Source organism: Mytilus trossulus, chromosome 3 (assembly GCF_036588685.1).
Source record: "Mytilus trossulus isolate FHL-02 chromosome 3, PNRI_Mtr1.1.1.hap1, whole genome shotgun sequence".
In the NCBI taxonomy this organism is placed as follows: domain Eukaryota; kingdom Metazoa; phylum Mollusca; class Bivalvia; order Mytilida; family Mytilidae; genus Mytilus; species Mytilus trossulus.
This window is the reverse complement of record NC_086375.1, coordinates 36,769,947-36,792,036: the sequence shown is the minus strand read 5'-3', so window position 1 is coordinate 36,792,036 and position 22,090 is coordinate 36,769,947. Positions and strand designations below refer to the sequence as shown.

Genomic DNA, 22,090 nt, shown 5'->3' with positions numbered 1-22,090 from the left:
CATGAATATATAATACAACAATACAAAAAATATCACAGAAAGTATGAAAATATGAATAGGAGTGAGCTAACTATGATTTCTATGTAATATCAATATTCTTTGCAAAAAGTCTTTGACTAAATGTGAACTTATGATAATAGATGATGGAACTATGATAAATGCACTTTGAGGTCTATTCTATATCTAAATAGAAAATCTAAAGATTCAAGTACATGTATATAAAAAAAAAATGTAGTTTTCTAATATCAGACACAGTTATTCTAATTAAAATTCATGTGAAGTTAACTTTTTCCATCGTCAAAAAGTGTTTATTTAAAAGTCTGAAACATTCAAACATCACTGCTGCCTAAGATATTTTTGTGATTTTCAAACAGTTTTCCTTTAGCAAGAAAATAATTAGCACATAACTGACACAATATAAAATACAATAACATACATACAACTACAAGAAAAATCCCCAAATGCCCCACATGTAAATGAAATACAGTTATACATTCACATGACAATTTAAGCATCTTACAATATGTTTTATACCAAGCAAATACATTAAATTTCCTCACATGCATGCAGGGTTTCCCCTGGGTCAATTATTTTTTTCGACACCTCTTTCGCCAAAACAATATTTTTTTCGCCACTTTATTATTTTTTTCGCCAAAGTAACCGAATATATTTTTCTTTTAAAATTTTCCTTTTTTTCCAGCCCCCCCCCCCCCCCCCCCCCTAAATAAGAAGTGTTTTTCAACAAAACTAAGCATCTTATTACTTGGAATTGACCCCTTGTGTAAGGTGTAGTCATTACTTTGAAGGGTTACTCTCATCCAAACCTTTTGAATAGGTTTCTTTTCTTTTTGAACGACAGTTTTCTTTTCTAGACCATCGTAAATAAGTAAAACTATGTGCTTGAAACACGTGTGTAACTGAAACGACTTTGAAGTACCCACTCAAATCAATGATCTATATGAAAGTTAAATGATAAAGTTTTAAATCAGAGACAAATGATAAAGTTTTAAATCAGAGACCTTTCTTGCTTTTGAATATTTTTCGTCATAAAAACAATTTTCTTTTCTGGACTATCATTAAAAGAAGGACAGGAAGCGTTTAAAATTTGCTTCAAACACGTGCGTCGCAAAGTGGTTGATAAATCCCTTTTGTGACATGCTACAGAAGCCATTTAATCATATGATTTGTCATATCATACATTCAACACCTTTATTAATTAGTCCTTTGATGTCGATAGCTATGAATGCAATCAGCTGATTATTGATTTTCTGTCAAAATCTTAACGAGTTCAAGGTGAATTCCGAGTATTGTCTGATCGGTAAAGTCAGAGAAACCCGAAAAAAAGTAAATAAACAAGATGGCTGAAAATAAATCGTTATATATATTTCTTTCGCCAAATTCTTTCGCCAATGACGAATTTTAATCGCCACAATTATTATTTTTTCGCAAATTGCGAAAATGGCGACCGCCAGCGGAAACCCTGCATGCATGTGACAATTACACATTTTCCTGATATTTCACATGAGAATAACGTTACATTTCCCCTGATATTTCACATGGCAATTACATGTTCCAGGATTTAGTCTATTACAGTAATGTTGATAAGCACCTAAATAAGTCCTGTATAATATATCCATAAAAGTTTGAAAGGATTTGCTCGGTTATCAAATGAATTTTCAAGAGTTGCTACTCATATCAACAAAATGATCAACCATATTTTAATCAGATAATTTTTTTGAAAACAAATATCAGATTTTTGGAACAAAATTGCTCTAACAGTTTGAACTAGGGTAAAGCTATTTTACTCGAGCATTATTAATCAGAAATACCTAAAAAAGGTTTTAAATAGCTTTAAGTAATTTCAAATTGTGTACTGCAAAAAATTAGGTTAATATTTGAGTGATTTTGGGTGTAAAAACTATGCAGATAAACGGTTTTATTATACTGGACCCACTGCAAACCTTTCAAGCCATTACATATGTCTACCTGCATTTTTCTTTCAAACTAAACATTATACATATTAAAGGCACCTTTTTAGTTACCATATCTGAACATCCTGTCCCTTATCATTATATTAAATTTTTACCATTTAATTTCTTCAAGATCAAAATGTAAACGTCATACATCTTATTTTCTCCTAATTTAACATTCAACTAATGAGACAAATATGTAAAAGTATTGTCAATAACTATGCTTTTGTTTTATGTTTCATTAATTTGTCCAGTTGTGACTGTCCTAAATGTGAACATAATTTTTTAACAATATTTTCGTATCCTCCTTTTGTTGCTAAGTCGTATGGTGTTTCTCCTCGGTCATTCTTCCTGTTAATATCAGCACCCAATCTGTAATGACAAAATATTCAAATTACAAATGAAATATCTCGCCTTCTTTACTAATCATTAATATTATGCTGATAGACCTAAATATAAAGCTTTAAAACTGTCACACAAACTCATCATTAACCAAAAAAACAAAACATTGATCAATGAACCATGAACCATGAAAATGAGGTCAAGGTCAGATGAACAATGCCAGGCAGACATGTACAGCTAACAATTCTTCATTACAACAAATATAGTTGACTTATTGCTTATGAATTAAGAAAAACAGACCAAAACACAAACACTGAACACTTAGTAATGGACCGTGAAAATGAGGTCAAGGTCAAATAAAACCTGTTTCACAGACATTTAGATCATAAAATATTTCCATACACCAAATATTATTGACCTAATGCATAATGTATTAACAAAAACTTTGACAACTGAACCATGAAAATGAGGTCAAGGTCAGATGACACCTGCCAGTTGGACATGTACACCTTACAGTCCTTCCATACACCGAATATACTAGACCTATTACTTATAGTATCTGAGATATGGACTTGACCACCAAAACTTAACCTTGTTCACTGATCCATGAAATGAGGTTGAGGTCAAGTGAAAACTGTCTGACGGGAATGAGGACCTTGCAAGATAAGCACATACCAAATATAGTTATCCAATTACTTATAATAAGAAAAAATTTAACATTACAAAAAATCTTAACTTTTTTTTTTCAAGTAGTCACTGAACCATGAAAATGAGGTCAAGGACATTGGACATGTGACTGACAAAGTTGTAACATGAGGCATCTATATACAAAGTATGAAGCATACAGGTCTTCTACCTTCTAAAATATAAAGCTTTTAAGAATTGAGCTAACGCCGTAGCCGCCGCCGGATCACTATCCCTATGTCGAGCTTTCTGCAACAAAAGTTGCAGGGTCGACAAAAATTAAGCAGTTCAGCCTTGTATGAATACTTAAATTATATAACATATTTTAAATAAAATTCTACAAACCTTAAATATGGTATATTTTATTTTAGTGTAAAATACTACAAAAAGAGGTTTTAGTGCGTATATTGAAAATAAACTGTTATCACAGAGACATGTCTCGCCTTTTTGTAATTTTGGCAATGAATTGTGCCAATTAATGCTAATACAATTGCAAACCAAATATCAATGACCTACCACAAGTGGATCCCCATAAATTGACCTAATCACAAACTAATACATGTAATGTAAGCAAACCAATCAAAGTCAATAGACCATGACTGAGGGGGCGGAGCCAAATAATCTCAATGGCAATGAGATGTGACAATGCTAATACATCTGCATACCAATTATCATTTACCTACCACAAGTGCATCTCCATAAACTGACCTAATCACAAACTAATACATGTAAAGTAAGCAAACCATTCAAAGTCAATAGACCATGACTGGAGGGCGGAGCTATCCATGGCAATGAGATGTGGCAATGGTAATACATCTGCATACCAATTATCATTGACATACCACTAGTGGTTCCCCATAAAACTGAGCTAATCACAAACTAATACATTGTTGACACCGTTACTGATGCCGGAAACAGCATACATATGTCTCGCTTTTTGACTCCGTCAAGGCAAGACAAAAAATTAATCTTATTCTCATCTGTCATTGCATAGTTTTAGGCATTTAAAAGATTTTTTTTTTCAAGATTGATAATTTTTAGTAGTGAACAAACAAATAATCAATGCAAATTATAACTTGTTAGGTATATATTTTTCAACTTCTAATTACAGTGTTTCCCTTATTCATGATTCACTTATTATTTGGTTTAAATATAAAAACATTACCCCAGTAAAGTATCAACAACTTTCAATCCTGATGTACCCAGAGTTACTGCTTCATGAAGAGGTGTATTCGCTCTACTGCAAAAAAAGAAAATAATATGAGTATCATAAACGAAATATTTTCTATGATATGAAATAAAACATAACATAGAAGAGAAATAAATATTTTTTAACGTACAATATATATAGCTAACTAGTCCTCATTGACAAATATGTTTTCCTAGTAAAAAAAATAACATTTCTGTATTTACCTTAATAGTAATGATCCATTTGGTCTCTGTTGGATAGTTGTCTCATTGGCAATCATACTGTATTTCCATCTGTCTATATATTGGTCCTTTCAGGGGTTGGCATATCATACAGACATGGTTGTTTTTTGTTGATTATTTTAAATTTACCACTAAAGGTTTTGTTTGTTTAAAAATGTTTCACTTATTTTTTTATTCATAAAATTTGATTTCCTGTGTAATATTAAATAAATTAATGTATAACATTTCATAAACAAGTGAAACTGCGAGCTACTGCTCACTGATGATACCCCCGCCGCAAGTGGATAATATTAATAGTGTAAAAATATGCAAGTGTTCGGTAAACAGGAAGTTGTCGAGTGATGAATCTGAAAACACATCACACAGTATAGCTGACTTATATAAATCCTGAAACCAAATTTCAGAAATCCTTGTATTGTAATTCCTGAGAAAAATGTGACGAAAATTTTCAACTTGGCTATCATGTGTAAAATCATACAAGTGTTCGGTAAACAGGAAGTTGTCAAGTGATCAATCTGAAAACGCATCACACGGTATAGCTGACTTAGATAAACCCTGAAACCAAATTTCAGAAATCCTTAAATTGTAGTTCCTGAGAAAAATGTGACGAAAGTTTCATGGGACAGACTGACTGACAGACAGACAGACGGACGGACAGACAGACAGAGGTAAAACAGTATATCCCCCCTTTTTTAAAGCGGGGGTATAAAGTATACCCCCCCTTTTTTAAAGCAGGGGTATAATTAATATTGAATTTTTGATACTACAACTTTTAAATGATATACTTACATAGATGATGGTCCTTTTTGATTTACCTCCACACCTTGATCAATTAGTACAGGTAGGCATTCAACTCGTCTGTTTTTAATGGCGACATAAATGCACGGTAAACCATCTTTATTTGTACATTCAGCATTAGCTCCCTTAAATATACAATGTTTTAAAAAATGTACTTAAAAACCCTCCAATTAAACCAACAATATAACATTTTACTAAAATTAAATCAACAATAACCTCATTACATGCTGTATTTTGATTGCTAAAACTCTGGTCCAGTGACAAATATTTCATGCATATTCAGGACTTTATAATTTAAAACTGAAGGTTAAATGCCTGCATATGATGTATGCATATCAGGAGCTGCCCACCCCGTAGAGACACTTGGCCTCTGCCCTTTTGTTCAGGAGATTCCCTCATATTCTGTCTTTGACTTATCTACATAATGAATTCATGAGATATTTAACATTGGTATTTGGTAATCTATGATTGCCTCTGATTCATGTCTAATAGTAAATATACCAAAATAAAAATACCAATTTTTCATAACTTTTTTATCAGAGTAACATAAAGTACATAATACAACAATTATATTCTTGTTTATTATGGACAAAATCTTAACCCAATAATATTCTGATTAGCCCCTGATTAGATTCCTTGTCCATTTTAATGCAACTGTATATAACATAAAACTGAAACTTTAAAAATATTTAATGAACACTTTTTGTGTGGAATTGGTATAAACAGAATTTCTTGTTATACAATCCCAAGAAAAAAGGGGATGTGGGATATTTGTCAATAATACCTCTACCTAACAACACTAAATCTAAAACAGATTTCTATACAATATATACCTCATCAATAAGTCTCTGTATCTCTGTTGGATCTCCCTCACCTGAAGGTCCAAGTTCTTTTAAGATTTTCTGGTCAATTGGCTGAAAATAAATAATCATGTGTTTGATAAATGCTGTCTGTATAACGGACTTAACAATGTAATTGATAAAAGTTCTCTATAGTAATTTTAAATTCAAAACTCACATCGGTTATTATCCTTGAGAAATTATCAACTACTTTGCCATAAATAATCGTCTTTGTTTAATTTTTGAACATTCAATTATTTTTTAAGACAAAAAAAATTTGACTATAAAGTATCACCTCTTTTCAAATTTAAATTATAAGTTGTAAGTGATAAAAGAATGAAAGAGAGAAGACTGACAATGTATTGGTCTCTAAACACAAAAGCTCCATATATAATATTTGAACCTACAGCAACTTTAGGGGTCTCCTTTCGTCGAGGTTTAGGCTTCCTTACTGTGGTTTTCTTTTTTCCAGTTATTTTTGCTATCTCTTCATCTAAAAAATAAAACAAAAAAAATAATTTTTAAAGAGGGATTATGGTCTAACTGTCTTTGAGGCAACACTATTCATTTTGCTAGTTAATTGCCATATGTTTGCATTGGCTTCCCCTTTCAAAGATTCAAATAACAGAAGATCTAAAAACTTTAAATTAAGGGTCAATTACTTCCATTGAAATTTTAATTATTATGACTTTGTTACACATTTCCAACATGCTTGTGTCCTCTTTTTGGTACTTAACATTCAATTATGAAAACAATTTGCAGACATCTCTTTAAAAATCTCTCCTACCTTCTGAATCACTTCTATAACTAGTGAGGCTATCGTTCTCTGTGTGCATACTGAGATAATCTCCTGTAATACCAATTTTTCTGCCAGTCAATGGGTCTTTGTTTCCTCTTATTGCAAAGGTCAAGGTAATACTAAGTTCATGGCCATCTTCCTGTACTGCTCCAGACAATAACTGTAATGCATCAAGTAAAACATATATAACAAGAATATGTCCATAGTACACCGATGCCCCACTCACACTATAATTTTCCATGTTCAGTGGACCGTGAAATTGGGGTCAAAACTTTAATTTAAATTAGAAAGATCATATCATAGGGAATATGTGTACAAAGTTTCAAGTAGATGTGACTTTAACTTCATCAAAAACTACCTTGACCAAAAACTTTAACCTGAACTTCGCACTTTCATTTTCTATGTTCAGTGGACCATGAAATTGGGGTCAAAACTATATTTTGGCATTAAAATTAGAAAGATCATATCATGGGGAACACATGTACTAAGTTTCAAGTGGATTGGACCTCAACTTCATCAAAAACTACCTTGACCAAAAAATTTAACCTGAAGTGGGACAAACAGACTCACGGACGAACGAACAGAGGCACAGACTAGAAAACATAATGCCCCTCTACTATCGTAGGTGGGCCATAAAAAGTGCTAGTCTTAATTTATAAATTATGAATTCTGATAATGCTGATTCAAATTTGCTTTAAATGAATATTTAAACTCCTTATTAAAAAAATCAAAGTTACACACCATACATCATGTGTATTCATGTGTTTTTTTTTTGTTTTTGTTTTGTACTGTAATCATTATAATCATTCTCTGTGCCTTATTTTGTATTCATTCAATTGTACAGCTCAAATTTTGGGCACCATGATTGTTTAATAAAATTATCTTATCTTATCTTACACTGTATACAAAATTTAAATCTATATTACATTTAGAAATCACAATTTTTTTATGACTCTTTTTCAATTGACTTAAAAAATAGCAAACTACATTATGTCTTAACATTGCTTTCTTAAAAGGACAGAATTTGCCATAATTAAAAATGTACCATCACATTTTCTTTTTAAAGCAAATCATTAGATTTTCCAAAGTAGCCTCATTTATAGTAACAAACAATATGGTTGAAATCGTAAATAAATCGAGAATGTGTCCACAAGACACAGAGGATGGATGCCCTGCTTGCATAAAAAAAGCATAAAGGGAAATAACTCAAGAACAGAAAAAGTGACACAACACAAATTCGAACGTGGTCTGTGTTTTGTGGTAATAGATATTGTGTATCAGATAATAATTTAAATCATACTTTTCCCATCTTTGGTTCACCAATAAGAGCTCTAAATTCAGCATCATTCTGTGCATGTGCCTTCAAGTGGTGACAAATATGGTCCACTTGTTTTCTCCAATAACCTGCAATGACAAGTTTAGAATATGTTAGTTTAACAATTAAATTGCATTTAACAGTAAATTCAATATGCCATAATTTCTAATATTTAAAAGGAAGTATCAACTAAAAGATGTTTTATTACTGCTTATTTTTGTATATTTTGAATACTGTGAAAGTCCTTTAATTCGTGGGGTACCAATTTTCGTGGTTTTTGTGGATGACTTTATCCACGAATTTAAGTGTCCATCGAAATAAAACAACCATTGTCCAAATCAAGACATGGAAAGATCGGTATGTTTGACTACTGATATGATCAAGAGAATACATTGAATAACGCCAAATCTGAGAATACTTTAATAGCAGTCACAGAACTACTGCATGTAGGATTATACCTATTTAGGTGTAATACCACCATTGATTTTCCCCTATTAGTCTTTGTTAAATTTGCACTTTTCAAAAAATTGTGCAGAATTTATCTTTGTTTTAAATAAAGAAATACTTGGCATGAGTAAAGTTTTATCCTGTCCACTTCTATAGAAAGAGTTTCACATAACATTTCATTGCATATAAGAAAATAACCATCATTGGAAGTTAACCAATCAAATTTCTCCCCTTATTCTATCTGTGTACAAGGTTTAGTCACCATGTAACCTCAAGATTACAAAATTTTCTATAGAAATCACAAATAAACAAGAATGTGTCCAAAGTACACGAATGCCCCACTCGCACTATCATTTTCCATGTTCAATGGACCGTGAAATTGGATAAAAAATATAATTAGGCATTAAAATTAGAAAGATAATATCATAGGGAACATGTGTACTAAGTTTCAGGTTGATTGGACTTCAACTTCATCAAAAACTACCTTGACCAAAAACTTTAACCTGAAACATGCACTTTCATTTTCTATGTTCAGTGGACCGTGAAATTGGGGTCAAAAGTTTAATTTGGCTTTAAAATTAGAAAGATCATATCATAAGGAACATGTGTACTAAGTTTCAAGTTGATTGGACTTCAACTTCATCAAAAACTACCTTGACCAAAAACTTTAACCTGAAGTGTAACAGACGGACGAACAAACGGATAAACGGACGCACAGACGCACAGACCAGAAAACATAATGCCCCTCTACTATCGTAGGTGAGGCATAAAAATAATGGTGTTTTGAAATACCCAAGACATATGTTTATGACACAGAAATAGTTTTACTGCAATAAAATGTAGGATTAATTACCTACAACGGTCAAATTCAAGGGAATATTTTTTTAGACCTACTTTCGTATGCAACCGGATGTGACGTACCATGATTTGGTGGTATCACACCTTTAATCCTTAATAACCTAACTTTTGATCTTTTAATTCTCATACAATATATTTTTGATCGATAAAAGTCAGATTTCCGGTATTGATATGCTTGTATGATAAAGTGTTCATTTTATATCCTCATAGTTCTCGTACATATGGGAAATAATAATTTCATGCTGGGCTTGATTTTTATAAGAATTATTTGACAATTCAAGATACGTTCATAGCATTTGTTTATGTTACTGTTTTCTTTAGGTGACATGTTTATGACCTAATTAACACCTTTGAGGGACTTTAATCTGTTGATCACTTTATCATGGGTTAATTAGTGTTATCACTACGGATTTACGGGTCAATGTTTACTTTGCAATTTCCTTTAATCCATACTATTTGTAACCTTCTAAAATTAAACAAAAATCCACGAATTTAAGGTGGTACCAAACACTTTCACTAAAATTGATTTGGCTCGTTTAATTTTCACAAAATTTTGGCAAAGCATTCACTTTGATCCTTTGACAAAAATATAAAATTTTCAAAAAATTTGAACCAATCATTTAATTAGAAAAAATACACTGGTTATATAGCAGTTTGACGAACACTTATTTTGATCATTGAGAAGCTTAATATTCCCTTAACAACACAACGTTATTAAAACGTTCTGCTGACTTTACAGAGTTATCTCCCTGTAGTGTTAGGTACCACCTTAAAAAACCATGAACATGTCAATATTGCTCAAACCACGAAAATTGATACCCACGAATTTAAGTACTTTCACAGTATGGAAAATAAAACTCAGCAGAAACTTAATTTAATTTTGGACGTATAGCAACTTATGAACAGATAGTATTTTCCTCATATGCTTTTTACTTACCTTTTCCTGGACTAACTGGTGTCATTAATGGTTGTCTGTCCCTCATTGACTGTTCTAATGCAACCTTTTTCTCAATTTCTTCTTTTTTGTTTGATAATCCTTTTTCTGATGGGTAAAATAATCCTACTGTCTGTGTAGACACTGTACTTGTAGGTCTGAGAGGTGCTCCAACTGGGTGAGATACAGGTAACCATTGTGACTGAAATATCAAAATAAAAGATTGTTTTGGTTGATGTTTTTTTAAGAAAAGTAAGCACATGCCATTTTCTTTTACAACTCTTTAAACTATTCAAACAAAAGTTTTGCCATAAAATTGGTTAACACCTAAAGCACTGTTCAATCAAACATATGTTTTCATTTTAATGTTTTAATGTTTAGTATGGCGTCTATTTTTTTTTAATGGGTACATATTTTATAAAGGGGTCAGCTGAGGCCCACCTCTAGGTGCGGATTTATCTCGCTGTGTTGAAGACGAATTGGTAGCCTTCAGCTGTTATCTGCCCATTGGTTGGGTTGTTGTCTCTTTAGCATATTTCCCATTTCCATTCTCATTTTTATATGGCTTCAACTTTTCCTCCTTAACAAGCAATTCAGAGCTGCCCACTGTTTTATGGTAGGAAATATGATCTTTATCTGAACTTACCTCAACTCCTGACATGAAACCATTCCTGAAATAAAATAGAACATAAAATTAAACACTTTGCATGGTAAATATTCCAGTATTTATTTGATTAAATTATATTACATAAATATACACACATTTGCACATATGAAAAAGTAAAATTCAATCTAGAAAAATTAGTTTTTAATAAATTTCACAATGTTATAATGAATAACTGAAACTTTAAAAAAGTGTTTCAGTCAATCAGGAGTTCATAAATTTCAAGTCTTTCTTTACCACTATATATGGTAAGCTATGCTCATTATAGATGACAGAGACAAGTTGGAAGTGGTTAATTAAGGTCTGTCTGATTAAAAAATAATGTGACAGATAGATAATAAATTCTTTTTCTTTTATATATAGTTTTGAGTGTTATGATGTATAAAATTATTGCTTAATGTTGATATAATAATACAGAAGAAAAAAGAAGACATTTTTGTGACATCAACTGAAATTGTTGTGCAACTAGATTAAGGACTTTGGTATACATGTATTAATGTTTGAGTAAAGTATATCTAAGAAACTAGGTTAGTGACAACATATATAATTATAAGTGTAGGATTGTTAATGTGATAATAATATGATGTTAGCCTACACCAAAGATTAATAAACTACTGGAAATAAAACAAAAGGAAATTGGGGAATTAAGTAATAAAGCATCAAATTCAAATATCAAATTTTTTTCAAAGGGCCGTTTTTAAACATGTAATTTTCTGGAAATATGTAAGAATACTAACTTTTACACCCCCCTCCCCTTTTCTCCCCCAATTTTTTTTTATTCAAAACTAACAAGACACAACATACATTTTTAATTTCCTTATACTATTTTTTAAAGATTAAATTAATACCGGGAAATCTGTAATCAATGAATTTGATGCACAATCTTAAAAAAAAGTAAATTCAGCAGAATTCTGATCTTTTTTTTTTGCATTTTACCTATCTTCATGTATATCCCTCTCTTTGATTGAAGATCTGTTGTAATGAAAGTTTACATAATAAGTAAAAACAAGAGATGTGTATAAGTGTGTACACATCAGTTTTTGTAGAAACCCCAAAAAAATTGACTCATAGTTTCTGGCCTGCAATCAAATTTGGTCATGGTAGTCATTGAAATCATATGATTAATGATGGTCTTTATGATTTTAACATTCTGAAAAGCTCTATTTGGTCAGATGCAAGAAACAAATTATTTGTAGTAAAAAAGTCTTAAAGAAAATGTTAAATGTATTTAAGTATGAACAAAAGAATGAAGTTAACCAATACACCATGATATCTACATAAATTCCATAAAAAGTTATACATGCAAATTAATGTGAAACATTAAACAAATATGATCAAAAACAGATTATAATGAAACATTATTACATGTAAGTCAGAAATGAAACTATCAGAAACTGAAAATTTCTTTTAACTCCACCTTAATCCCATAAAATTAAAAAAAAAATCTACATTCAAGAAAAGTGGGACAAAAACGTACCTTAGCTCTGGGTTAGGCTGATGATATTGTAGAGGTATCGGTCCCTCACATACAACACAAGACTGAGTGTTGAAAGGTACTACAGATTTACAATATACACAGGTACCCATCTGTCAAAAATAACAAGAACATTGTCATATCTATGATGTAGATAATTTTCTTGCAATGGTGTTACACTTTCAAAATTCAAGAATGTCTACAAAAAAAAATGTACTAGTGTTTCAGTTTAATCTCATAAAACTGTACATGTTTATAACAAGTCATTTCTGATAATTAACATGATACTGAGAAAAAGACCATATATCAAGATCAGTCTATATACATATGGTTCCTATCTATTGACATACCTTTCCAGGTTTGGGTGGTATAGGCCTTGCTTCCTGTTGCCCAGTATTTCCACGACTAATGTAGTACCGAGAAAATGGATCTGACTGAGTTTCACTGTAACTTCTGTAATAAATAAAATCAATGATAAAATGATTGGGTACTATATATATATAGAAGTGTACAACATTTTCTGTTTGCTACTTTTTTAACCAGTCTGCATTTACCTTTTTTATGCTCATAAAAATGTTTGTTACATATAATTGATGATAAGAGATATTTCATTAGTTTCAAAAGTATTTAATGATTCATGAAGTTGCACTAAAATCAAGAGAAATTGTGAAGTAGTGCTATATAATTATTGACTTACAAAACTAAAAAAATCTTGTCTTTTAAGATACTTAGGGGAGACATCCCTTGATCAGTCAAAAGTAGACTATCAGAAACAACATTAGAATTGTGTAGTCATGCCGACTTATAGAAAGAACAACCTACTTTAGAAGTTCAGCTTCCCTGGTTAATCTATTGGCTTGAGTTTGAGCATCAGGTATATCTCTGTCATGTCTCCTCGAACTACGTCCTCCATATGTATCATCATGTGATCTGTTGTACTGAAATATAAATAGCCATGTATTTACTGAAAAATGCAATGTGATTTTTTTCAATTTCGGTAATTACAGGTTTTAAGCATCTTCTATGATTCTTTTTCACTTTTCAGTACATATACAATGATATACTTGTTCAAATTTTAGACCATGAACATTCAAGCAAACTTCTTTAACTGAATAGAATTTCATTTATTATTTTTAAAAAGAAATTGTCAACATGACTACCATGTAAATGACACATTGAGCTATTTCACAAGAATAAACAAACCTTTTCCCTCTAAATAAGTAATGAATAATGCATGTATTTTCATACAAAACCATAAAAAAAATTCTCTCAAATTCAGTATAACTTAACATAGGTAAAAATTTGTTGAATGAATCAACTTCAAAATTTAAGGATCTACATACAATATACAATTTATACCTACCTCATTTTTATCATGAACTGATTTCCTGTTGTTTAAGAATCTGGTTCCTGTTGTTGGTTTTCTGTAGTTACTTCCTGATACATTCATATCTGTTCAAATGTAGAAAAGAATATAATAATTACATTAGATGTATGTTTCATTATAATACTTTATCCTGACTGGCTTACTGCACATCACATGTTATTCTGTGAGCAATTGCATAACTCAAAAAAACTTTTCATTCATGATAACATGTGGTCCCACAATAAAGTGCACAGGTGAATTAAATTCGTGGTTTCATGATCATATCTAAAAAATGTAATTATAAGTATTGAATGCTTATTTTTGTAACTTCATAGGGTTGTAAAAGCGTTGACCCTGCGCACATTTTTAGAATGAAGCGCTTCCGTGCTTCATACAAAATGTACTTCGGTCAACGCTTTTACGCCCCAATGAATTTACAAAAAGAAGCATTCAATTCTTAATTAAAAGCAATGCTAAATAATTTGTCACATTTAAAAAAAAAATAACATTGCCATACTGACACAGTATAAACCAATTTTACAAAAGAGTTTAAACAATCATATAAACATATCCTTCAAAGTTTGTTTGAAATTCTTCTAAATGTCTTAAGTGAGATATTCATTTTAGATGATATGGATTATATTCACGTAGTTTTTTATTTAAAGGAGTAGGTCCGGTAAGGACAGATTTTGGCCTCAAATTTCAGTTTCATCTGACGAAAGATTTTGACCACTTTTTAAACACTTAAGTGTCTATTTCATTTGATTCAATTATTTTTTGTGAAAGATTTTAACTCATTTAGTCAATTAAAACGATCCGATTCAAGCTAAAATATGAAAAATCTACCAAATATGCGAGAAAATGTCACTTTTCAGATGGTTTTTGTCAAAAATGAAAGTGGCCGCATCCGTGTTCATCCTCAATCTTTATATATGTTATGTATTATCATCAAATACAACTTCCATTTCAATATTTTGGATGAACACGAATGCGGCCACTTTCGTTTTACACGGAAACCGTCTAAAATTTAACTAAAATGCTGGAATTGTGAAGATTTCCGTAATTTAGCATGACTTAATGGTGCTAGTACTCAATATATGTGCAGTGTATTGTCAAAAACAGCCAATATTTATGTAGCAGAACCATTCTACTATCCAATAAATAACTAAAAGTTTACATTTTAACAATTTTGTAAAACTGCTATATTTTGGGGCCAAAAAGGGCTCTTACCGGACCTACTACTTTAAATTCTGAACTAACTGAAATAAGGTTTGTTCAAGGGTAACACAAGTAGAAATCAGATTAATTTTTGAATTAGTAAAAAAAAACCATCAAAAAACTTTCAAAGTGCATACACTAGATTTTGACAAAACATCAACATATATACATATTTTAGTATAACATATTTACTATATAAAATATTTACCAACCTGCCATTTTTTGTATTGTTTGTTTCATAGTACCCATATCAGTCCAGGCAGTCTTTTCTGACAGTAATAAGTTCTTTGTTGCTCTCTTAACATTCAGCTGGAACATAAATGTAAAAGTATTATTAAATTCACCTTGATTTGTACTAAATCAACATGCAGACTTAGTTTTCACATACTAACTATACAAATACAAAACAACAGTCCCAGTGTAGACATTTAACCCTACTTCAGTCTGCACCATTATCCACTAGTCTTATACACCAGACTAGTAAAATTTTATTAGGATTAGTAAGTTTTTGCAAAACTTTGTTCAGCCACATAAAAATAATGTTGGAATATTGGCCTTCAGACTAGAAGTCATAAAAGACTTTGGTGCTGCTGCTACTCACACATTATTCACAAAGCCAACCAACGTTTTCTCCTATAAAGTGATGTTTGCTTGGTGGAAAAGCAGCAAATACCAGTTCAAAAGAATTTGTATTGACTCAGCAAGATATCAAACATACAACCTCTCACACTCCAGACAAGAACAATATCATGTGACCACAAAGGCACTTAAATACAAATCAAATACTAACTGTAGTATTTTGATGGTCTAATTCTTCCTGGAATCCTAAATCATCATCTACCGGAGCTACTTCTCTACTGGGTACGAAGCCTACTTCAAATATCTTTGTTCCTATATTACTTTCTCTCATACCATCTCTGAAAAATATAAAGGGTTTGGGTTATGATATCTTCAACAGACTGACTAACACTATAGGCAAAGTAAGAAACTATAAAAATATATAAAATTTGAACTAACCAACATTTTCTTTCTATGCACAACACTTTTATTTCACAGTATCATTCACAAACCAAAATTTAATTTGATTCATGATTATGAGTATCTTCCATGTTTTTTGTCAAAGATATTTCAAAAGGACTAAAAATTTCTTTAATGATCTTAGAATCTCAATATCTAGTTATTCAAGATTTTCAAAAAGAATATATTATCATCTTGTCATGGTTGATCAGATTTCTCTATATTTTCAAACTTTTAGCAAAATTAGAGACCAATGTTTTAAAAGTGTTTTTAATAGTTTCCACTTTTATATATAGATTTTACATCACCTTTGTCAAGGGGTACAATCAAAATCATGTGATGGATATACACACACCGGAAGTTACAGTTGAACTCGCCGCTTGAAAGGTTAGTAGTTGCATTTTCTTGTTTATATCAATTAAATTTTAATTAATAAGTTGGCACACCGAATGTCGGATAGTATGTAGTTTTAAAATACACAATAAACCTTGCTGGAAAGCGTGCAGTTAATGCTAACACTTCGATACAGTTCCAAATTTTCTGTGTCGAAGTGTTAGCATTAATGACACGCTTTCCAGCAAGGTTTATTGTGTATTTCAAAACTAGATAGTATCTGACATTCGGTGCACTACCTTATTTATTACATTTTATTGATATAAACAAGTAAATACGACTACTTACCTTTCAAGCGGTCTGCTCGACTGTTACTTCCGGTGTGTGTATATCCATCACATGATTTTGATTGTACCCCTTGTTTGTGTTATTGATTGATAAATGATATGTATTTTTTTTTTAATATTTTAATAACTAGACTGTCAGGTTATGCACTTGTCAAACTTTTAAAGACAGTGATGCAAACATAGGATTAATAAAGATACCTGAAACATTTTTTTTTCAAAGACCAAACCAATAAACAAAACATACTTAGACACTGCCATCGCCTTAACCGTTTGTTTCCCTGCAGGTAACGTAAAAGGAGCAAAGTACTGCATTGTATATCTCTCTGACCCAACTTTAGGAAATGGGTCTGGTTTCTTTCCATTGATTGTGTAGAATATCTCAACATCTTTTTGATCTGAAAGAACAAAATGTAAACTGCAGGACTGTCTTTTAACATTGGACCTTAATTACACAAGGAAAGTTTTTGTCCTTGCTTTGATTATAGTGTGCACATGGTCCTTTTAGGCCTTAATATTGAAACAATGCAAATTAATTCTTGGTACAGTGGTCGTCCCTTAGACCCTCAAGCACCATATTTTATAATGCGCAAGGTTGCTAAATACATTAAATGTCTGATATGATTTGAAGTGTTTTAACACCACATTTAAGCACTGCTTTTATACTATTTTGTGGCAGTCAGTTTATATTGGTGTCTGAAAAATGCATTATAAAAGTGTTGCTATAGTATAATTTATAGAAAAGTGCCATCGCAATCGAAAGTGATGGTCAAGGATCCTTGGGAAGAACACAGCTCTATATGATTGACAAAAATTGGTATCATACAATAACACTGATCTAGTGATTATCATGAAACTTTTATATGTAAGTCATGTTAGTTTTTATTAATATACATTGTACAATTTTGAAATTTTGAAATAAATTCATGAAAAATTTTGATTTTAATTTTTTATTATCATAATTATATTCTTGTAGCAAATGTTTGGAATACATTGTAGATTATGATATTTTTGCAATAGATCTGCTTCATTTCCACAAGGCAAGAGAATCTTAATAAAGTAATAAACATATATTTTACCTGTACTGAGTTCAATTTTAACATTGGTATCAATTGATAGCTTGGATTTCCCTGGTATAGGTGGTCGCAATGGGATAATAGCAGGAACAATAATAGACCCTGCAGTCATCTTGAATGTCTATCTGGAGGAGAAAAAAAAAAATTAATGCTCCCAGTTCAGGGAATTATTTCTCATCCCATAGATTACCCCTATTATGGCCCTTTAAAATCATTTAATGTACATGTTTATCTAATAAAATTGAGAATGAAATGGGGAATGTGTCAAAGAGACTACAACCTGACCATAGAGCAGACATCAACCCAAGGCCACCAATAGGTCTTCAATGCAGCAAGAAACTCCAGCACCAGGAGGAGTCCTTCAGCTGGCCCTTAAACAAATATGTTTACTAGTTCAGTGATAATGAACGTCATATTAAACTATGAATTATACATAAAAACTAAAATTAAAAATCATACAAGACTAACAAAGGCTAGAGGCTCCTGACTTTGGGCAGGCACAAAAATGCAGCAGGGTTAAGCCTAAATGTAAGTCTAGGATCTTCTTCATAGAAAGTGAAGAAAACTAGAACAATGCTATGAATGAAAATGCATATATTCATAAAAAACAAACAATTGAATTGGATATTACTTTATATTAAAGTGCATTTGATTAAGCAAAAAGGCAGCAATTTGTCCTGATATCTTATACTTTAAGAAAGATCTTTCAGAAAAACTCTATTTTAAGGGGATCAAATCTCATAAAATTGTGGCTGCATCTGTAGGTTCAGTCCATCTATACATATATTTGGAAAACTCACAATACCAATTATCTGATAATATTGTTTGAACTAATTCATGACTCTTGAATTCCATATTTAAAATCTTCTTGATGTGTGATTTTACCCTTAAAATTGTCTAAGCTTTTTGTCGAGTCTTCGACTTTAGTCGAAAAAGCGAGACTAAGCGATCCTACTTTCCGTCGTCGGCGGCGGCGGCGTCCACAAATATTCACTCTGTGGTTAAAGTTTTTGAAATTTTAATAACTTTCTTAAACTATACTGGATTTCTACCAAACTTGGACCGAAGCTTGTTTATGATCATAAGATGTATCCAGAAGTAAATTTTGAAAAAATAAAATTCCATTTTTTCCGTATTTTACTTATAAATGGACTTAGTTTTTCTGCCGGTAAACATTACATTCACTCTGTGGTTAAAGTTTTTAAAATTTGAATAACTTTCGTAAACTATCCTGGGTTTGTACCAAACTTGGACAGAAGCTTGTTTATGATCATAAGATTGTATCCAGAAGTAAATTTTTTAAAAATAAATTTCCATTTTTTCCGTATTTTACTTATAAATGGACTTAGTTTTTCTGCCGGGAAACATTACATTCACTCTGTGGTTAAAGTTTTTGAAATTTTAATAACTTTCTTAAACTATACTTGATTTCTACCAAACTTGGACAGAAGCTTGTTTATGATCATAAGATAGTATCCAGAAGTAAATTTTTTTTAAATAAATTTCAATTTTTTCAGTATTTTACTTTTAAATGGACTTAGATTTTCTGCCAGGAAACAACACATGCACTTTGTAGTTAAAGTTTGAATTTTTTTAATAACTTTCTTCTTTCCTATACCATTTTGGATTTGTACCAAACTTGGACAGAAGCTTTTTTATGATCAAAAGCTAGTATCGAGAAGGAAATTTTGTTAAAATTTTGTACCTGTGTATCTGTATTTTACTTATAAATGGACTTAGTTTTCCTTCCAGTTCACATTACATACAGTCTGCAGTTAAAGTTTTAAAACATTTATTAGATTCATAAACTATCTTGGATTTTTACCAAACCTGGACAGAAGCTTTTTACGATCAAAAGATAGTATCAAGAGGAATAATTTTATTGATTTTTTTTCCTCATTTTTGTTGAGCCTGTGATTAACAGCAAAAGTAGGCGAGATACTGGGTTCCGCGGAACCCTTACGAATTTTTTTAAATAAGGGAGTGCTTTAAATGTCGGGTGACTTTGAATACAGAAAAAATTTATCCTAAAAAATCAGTTTAGTTTGAACCAAACTGTTTCAGCATGTTCAGGGTTTGTATGACCACAAAAGAAATTTGACCTTTTCTTCTATATTTTCAACTATAACATAAAAAAATGCTGTCTGACCAAATGATTTTTTTATTGATATTTTGTTAGTCAAAATGGTCAGATAGAGATTGGGATACATGTACACTGTAAAGAATAAAAAAATAAATAAATCAAGACACATATATATATTTCTTTTAATTTTGCATTTCATGCACAACACATTGCCATTGGCAGACTGATTAGACAGTTTAATGCAGTCGCTTCAAAATATTTGTTTGTTCATTATTTAGGCCATTTGATAATCTGCATTACTGCCATTATTTTTTTTGTTTGACATTTTTTTGTTTTACATTTGTGATTCTGGGGCGTTTAATAGCGGTCTAAGGGCCAGGTTAGGGTTTTGCTAATTGTTGAAGGCCATACAGTGACCCATAGCTGTTATTTTCTGTGACATTTGATCTCTTGTGTCGAGTTGTCTCATTGACATTGACAATCATCTTCTTTTGGGGATTTTTTTTATATAAAGAAGCCTAAGAAGGAATGTTTCACTGTAATATTCAGAGGTTTTAGGACTACAGTTGTTGCTGACAGTGTGAATTTACATGCATTTTTTAATTGTCGAAATATGTGTATTTCATGTTTTTTTTATTTACATTATTTTTTTATACAAAATGAACTGCAAAATATAAGTGACAACAGCACGATATTGCAATATTCCACAGTTTTCAAAACAAAAACGTTGGAGAAATCTTAATCTAAGTAAACTGTAAGTTGAGGATGAAATATATATCTATCTTCTATTCCCCTTCACTTACATAGGCTCTTTTTTCGTTCCGGTAAGTAAATATTCGAGTCTGGGCACCTGCTTTTTCGTCGATAGCAACACCCGCCTTAGTTACATGTAACGAAATATTTGATTGGTCAATAAATAAAAGAGTGAATAGTAAAGGGAAGTAATAATTAAAAAATATTTTTGTCATTAGCTGTTCTCTTCAATGGTACCGTGGCTAAATAACTATTACAAACATTCAGTAAAAAGTCGCCTTAAAAAGATTTTTTTTAATTAGCTGACAAATCAATTCAAATCAAGCTTATTATACAAATAAGCAGACATCACAGTGGTGATCACATTGCTGGTAGAAAAATATATTCCAGTATTGTCCTGTTTTTTTTTTTATATTATAACAGCATGTGTCAACAAGGACTTTGGTATAGAAACTCCCTGATTATAATCACGGAAGAATCAAATTAAGATGCAAGATGTCAGGACTCTTCTATATATGCTACATAATGTTTTAATATGTTTTCAAGAAAGTTGTGCTGACAACGCTAAATAAAGTTCCCGAAAACCAGAGGAACAACTGTTGCTCGATATACATTAATGATCATTAATGACTAAATTTATTATTCCACCAATATACAAAGAGGTAGTATGATTGCAAATGAGACAACTGTACGCCAGAGATCATCAAAATGATGTAAAATTTAGAACAAATTTGCCACCATACAGACTTCTACCGTGAACGAAAAACAAACTTATGATATGAGCAACAAAAGACAAACAGTAAATAGTACAGGCTCATGGCTGGGACAATCCCATTCATAATGTGGCGGAGTTAGGCGCAAAGTTTACCGTGGCCGGGGCGCTCATCTCTTCTTTAACCTACACTTACCTTGGGCTGTGATGTGAACTCACATCATGAAATAGGGTCTGGATAGGGGGTGCCTGTTTTTCTGTAAACAAGTTTAATTTTCACCCCTTTTTTCTCGGATCTTCATAAAATTAACCCCTTTTTTTCTCTAATCTTCAAAAAAATTAGACAACGCATTTCTCTAATCTTCATTTTTTTTTTGCCGTTTTTCTCTAGTCTTCATTTTTTTCAGGGCATTATTCTTTAATCATTGAACCCCATCCAAACCCTCACAAAACAACAGTTCATTTCATTTGTCCATGTACAGATTTTGAATCATTTTTTTTATGGTTAGAAAAATCCCCCGCTCTTCACTAGTTTAGCTAACATTACAGATCTTTCAAAAAATTATACAATTGCGTTTAGTCGTAAGGTATTTGGCAAAACTTTTAGGAATTTTGGTCCTCAATGCTCTTCAA

At 31.3% G+C, this 22,090-nt stretch overlaps 1 protein-coding gene across 1 annotated transcript; it reads right to left on the bottom strand.

The window, feature by feature from the left end:
* Window positions 1-1,963: 1,963 nt before the first annotated feature.
* Window positions 1,964-20,911, bottom strand: LOC134711373 (double zinc ribbon and ankyrin repeat-containing protein 1-like). The gene is made up of 19 exons (XM_063571928.1): window positions 20,796-20,911; window positions 17,913-18,034; window positions 17,081-17,231; window positions 15,930-16,056; window positions 15,352-15,448; window positions 13,919-14,007; window positions 13,378-13,493; window positions 12,906-13,008; window positions 12,559-12,668; window positions 12,018-12,053; window positions 11,064-11,088; window positions 10,421-10,619; window positions 8,164-8,267; window positions 6,852-7,023; window positions 6,472-6,557; window positions 6,059-6,139; window positions 5,217-5,350; window positions 4,162-4,236; window positions 1,964-2,342 (listed from the first exon to the last, which is right to left on the bottom strand). The coding sequence occupies exons 2-19, from the start codon at window positions 18,019-18,021 to the stop codon at window positions 2,189-2,191; spliced, it is 1,968 nt and encodes a 655-aa protein (XP_063427998.1). The 5' UTR covers window positions 18,022-18,034; window positions 20,796-20,911; the 3' UTR covers window positions 1,964-2,188.
* Between the last annotated feature and the right edge of the window lie 1,179 nt (window positions 20,912-22,090).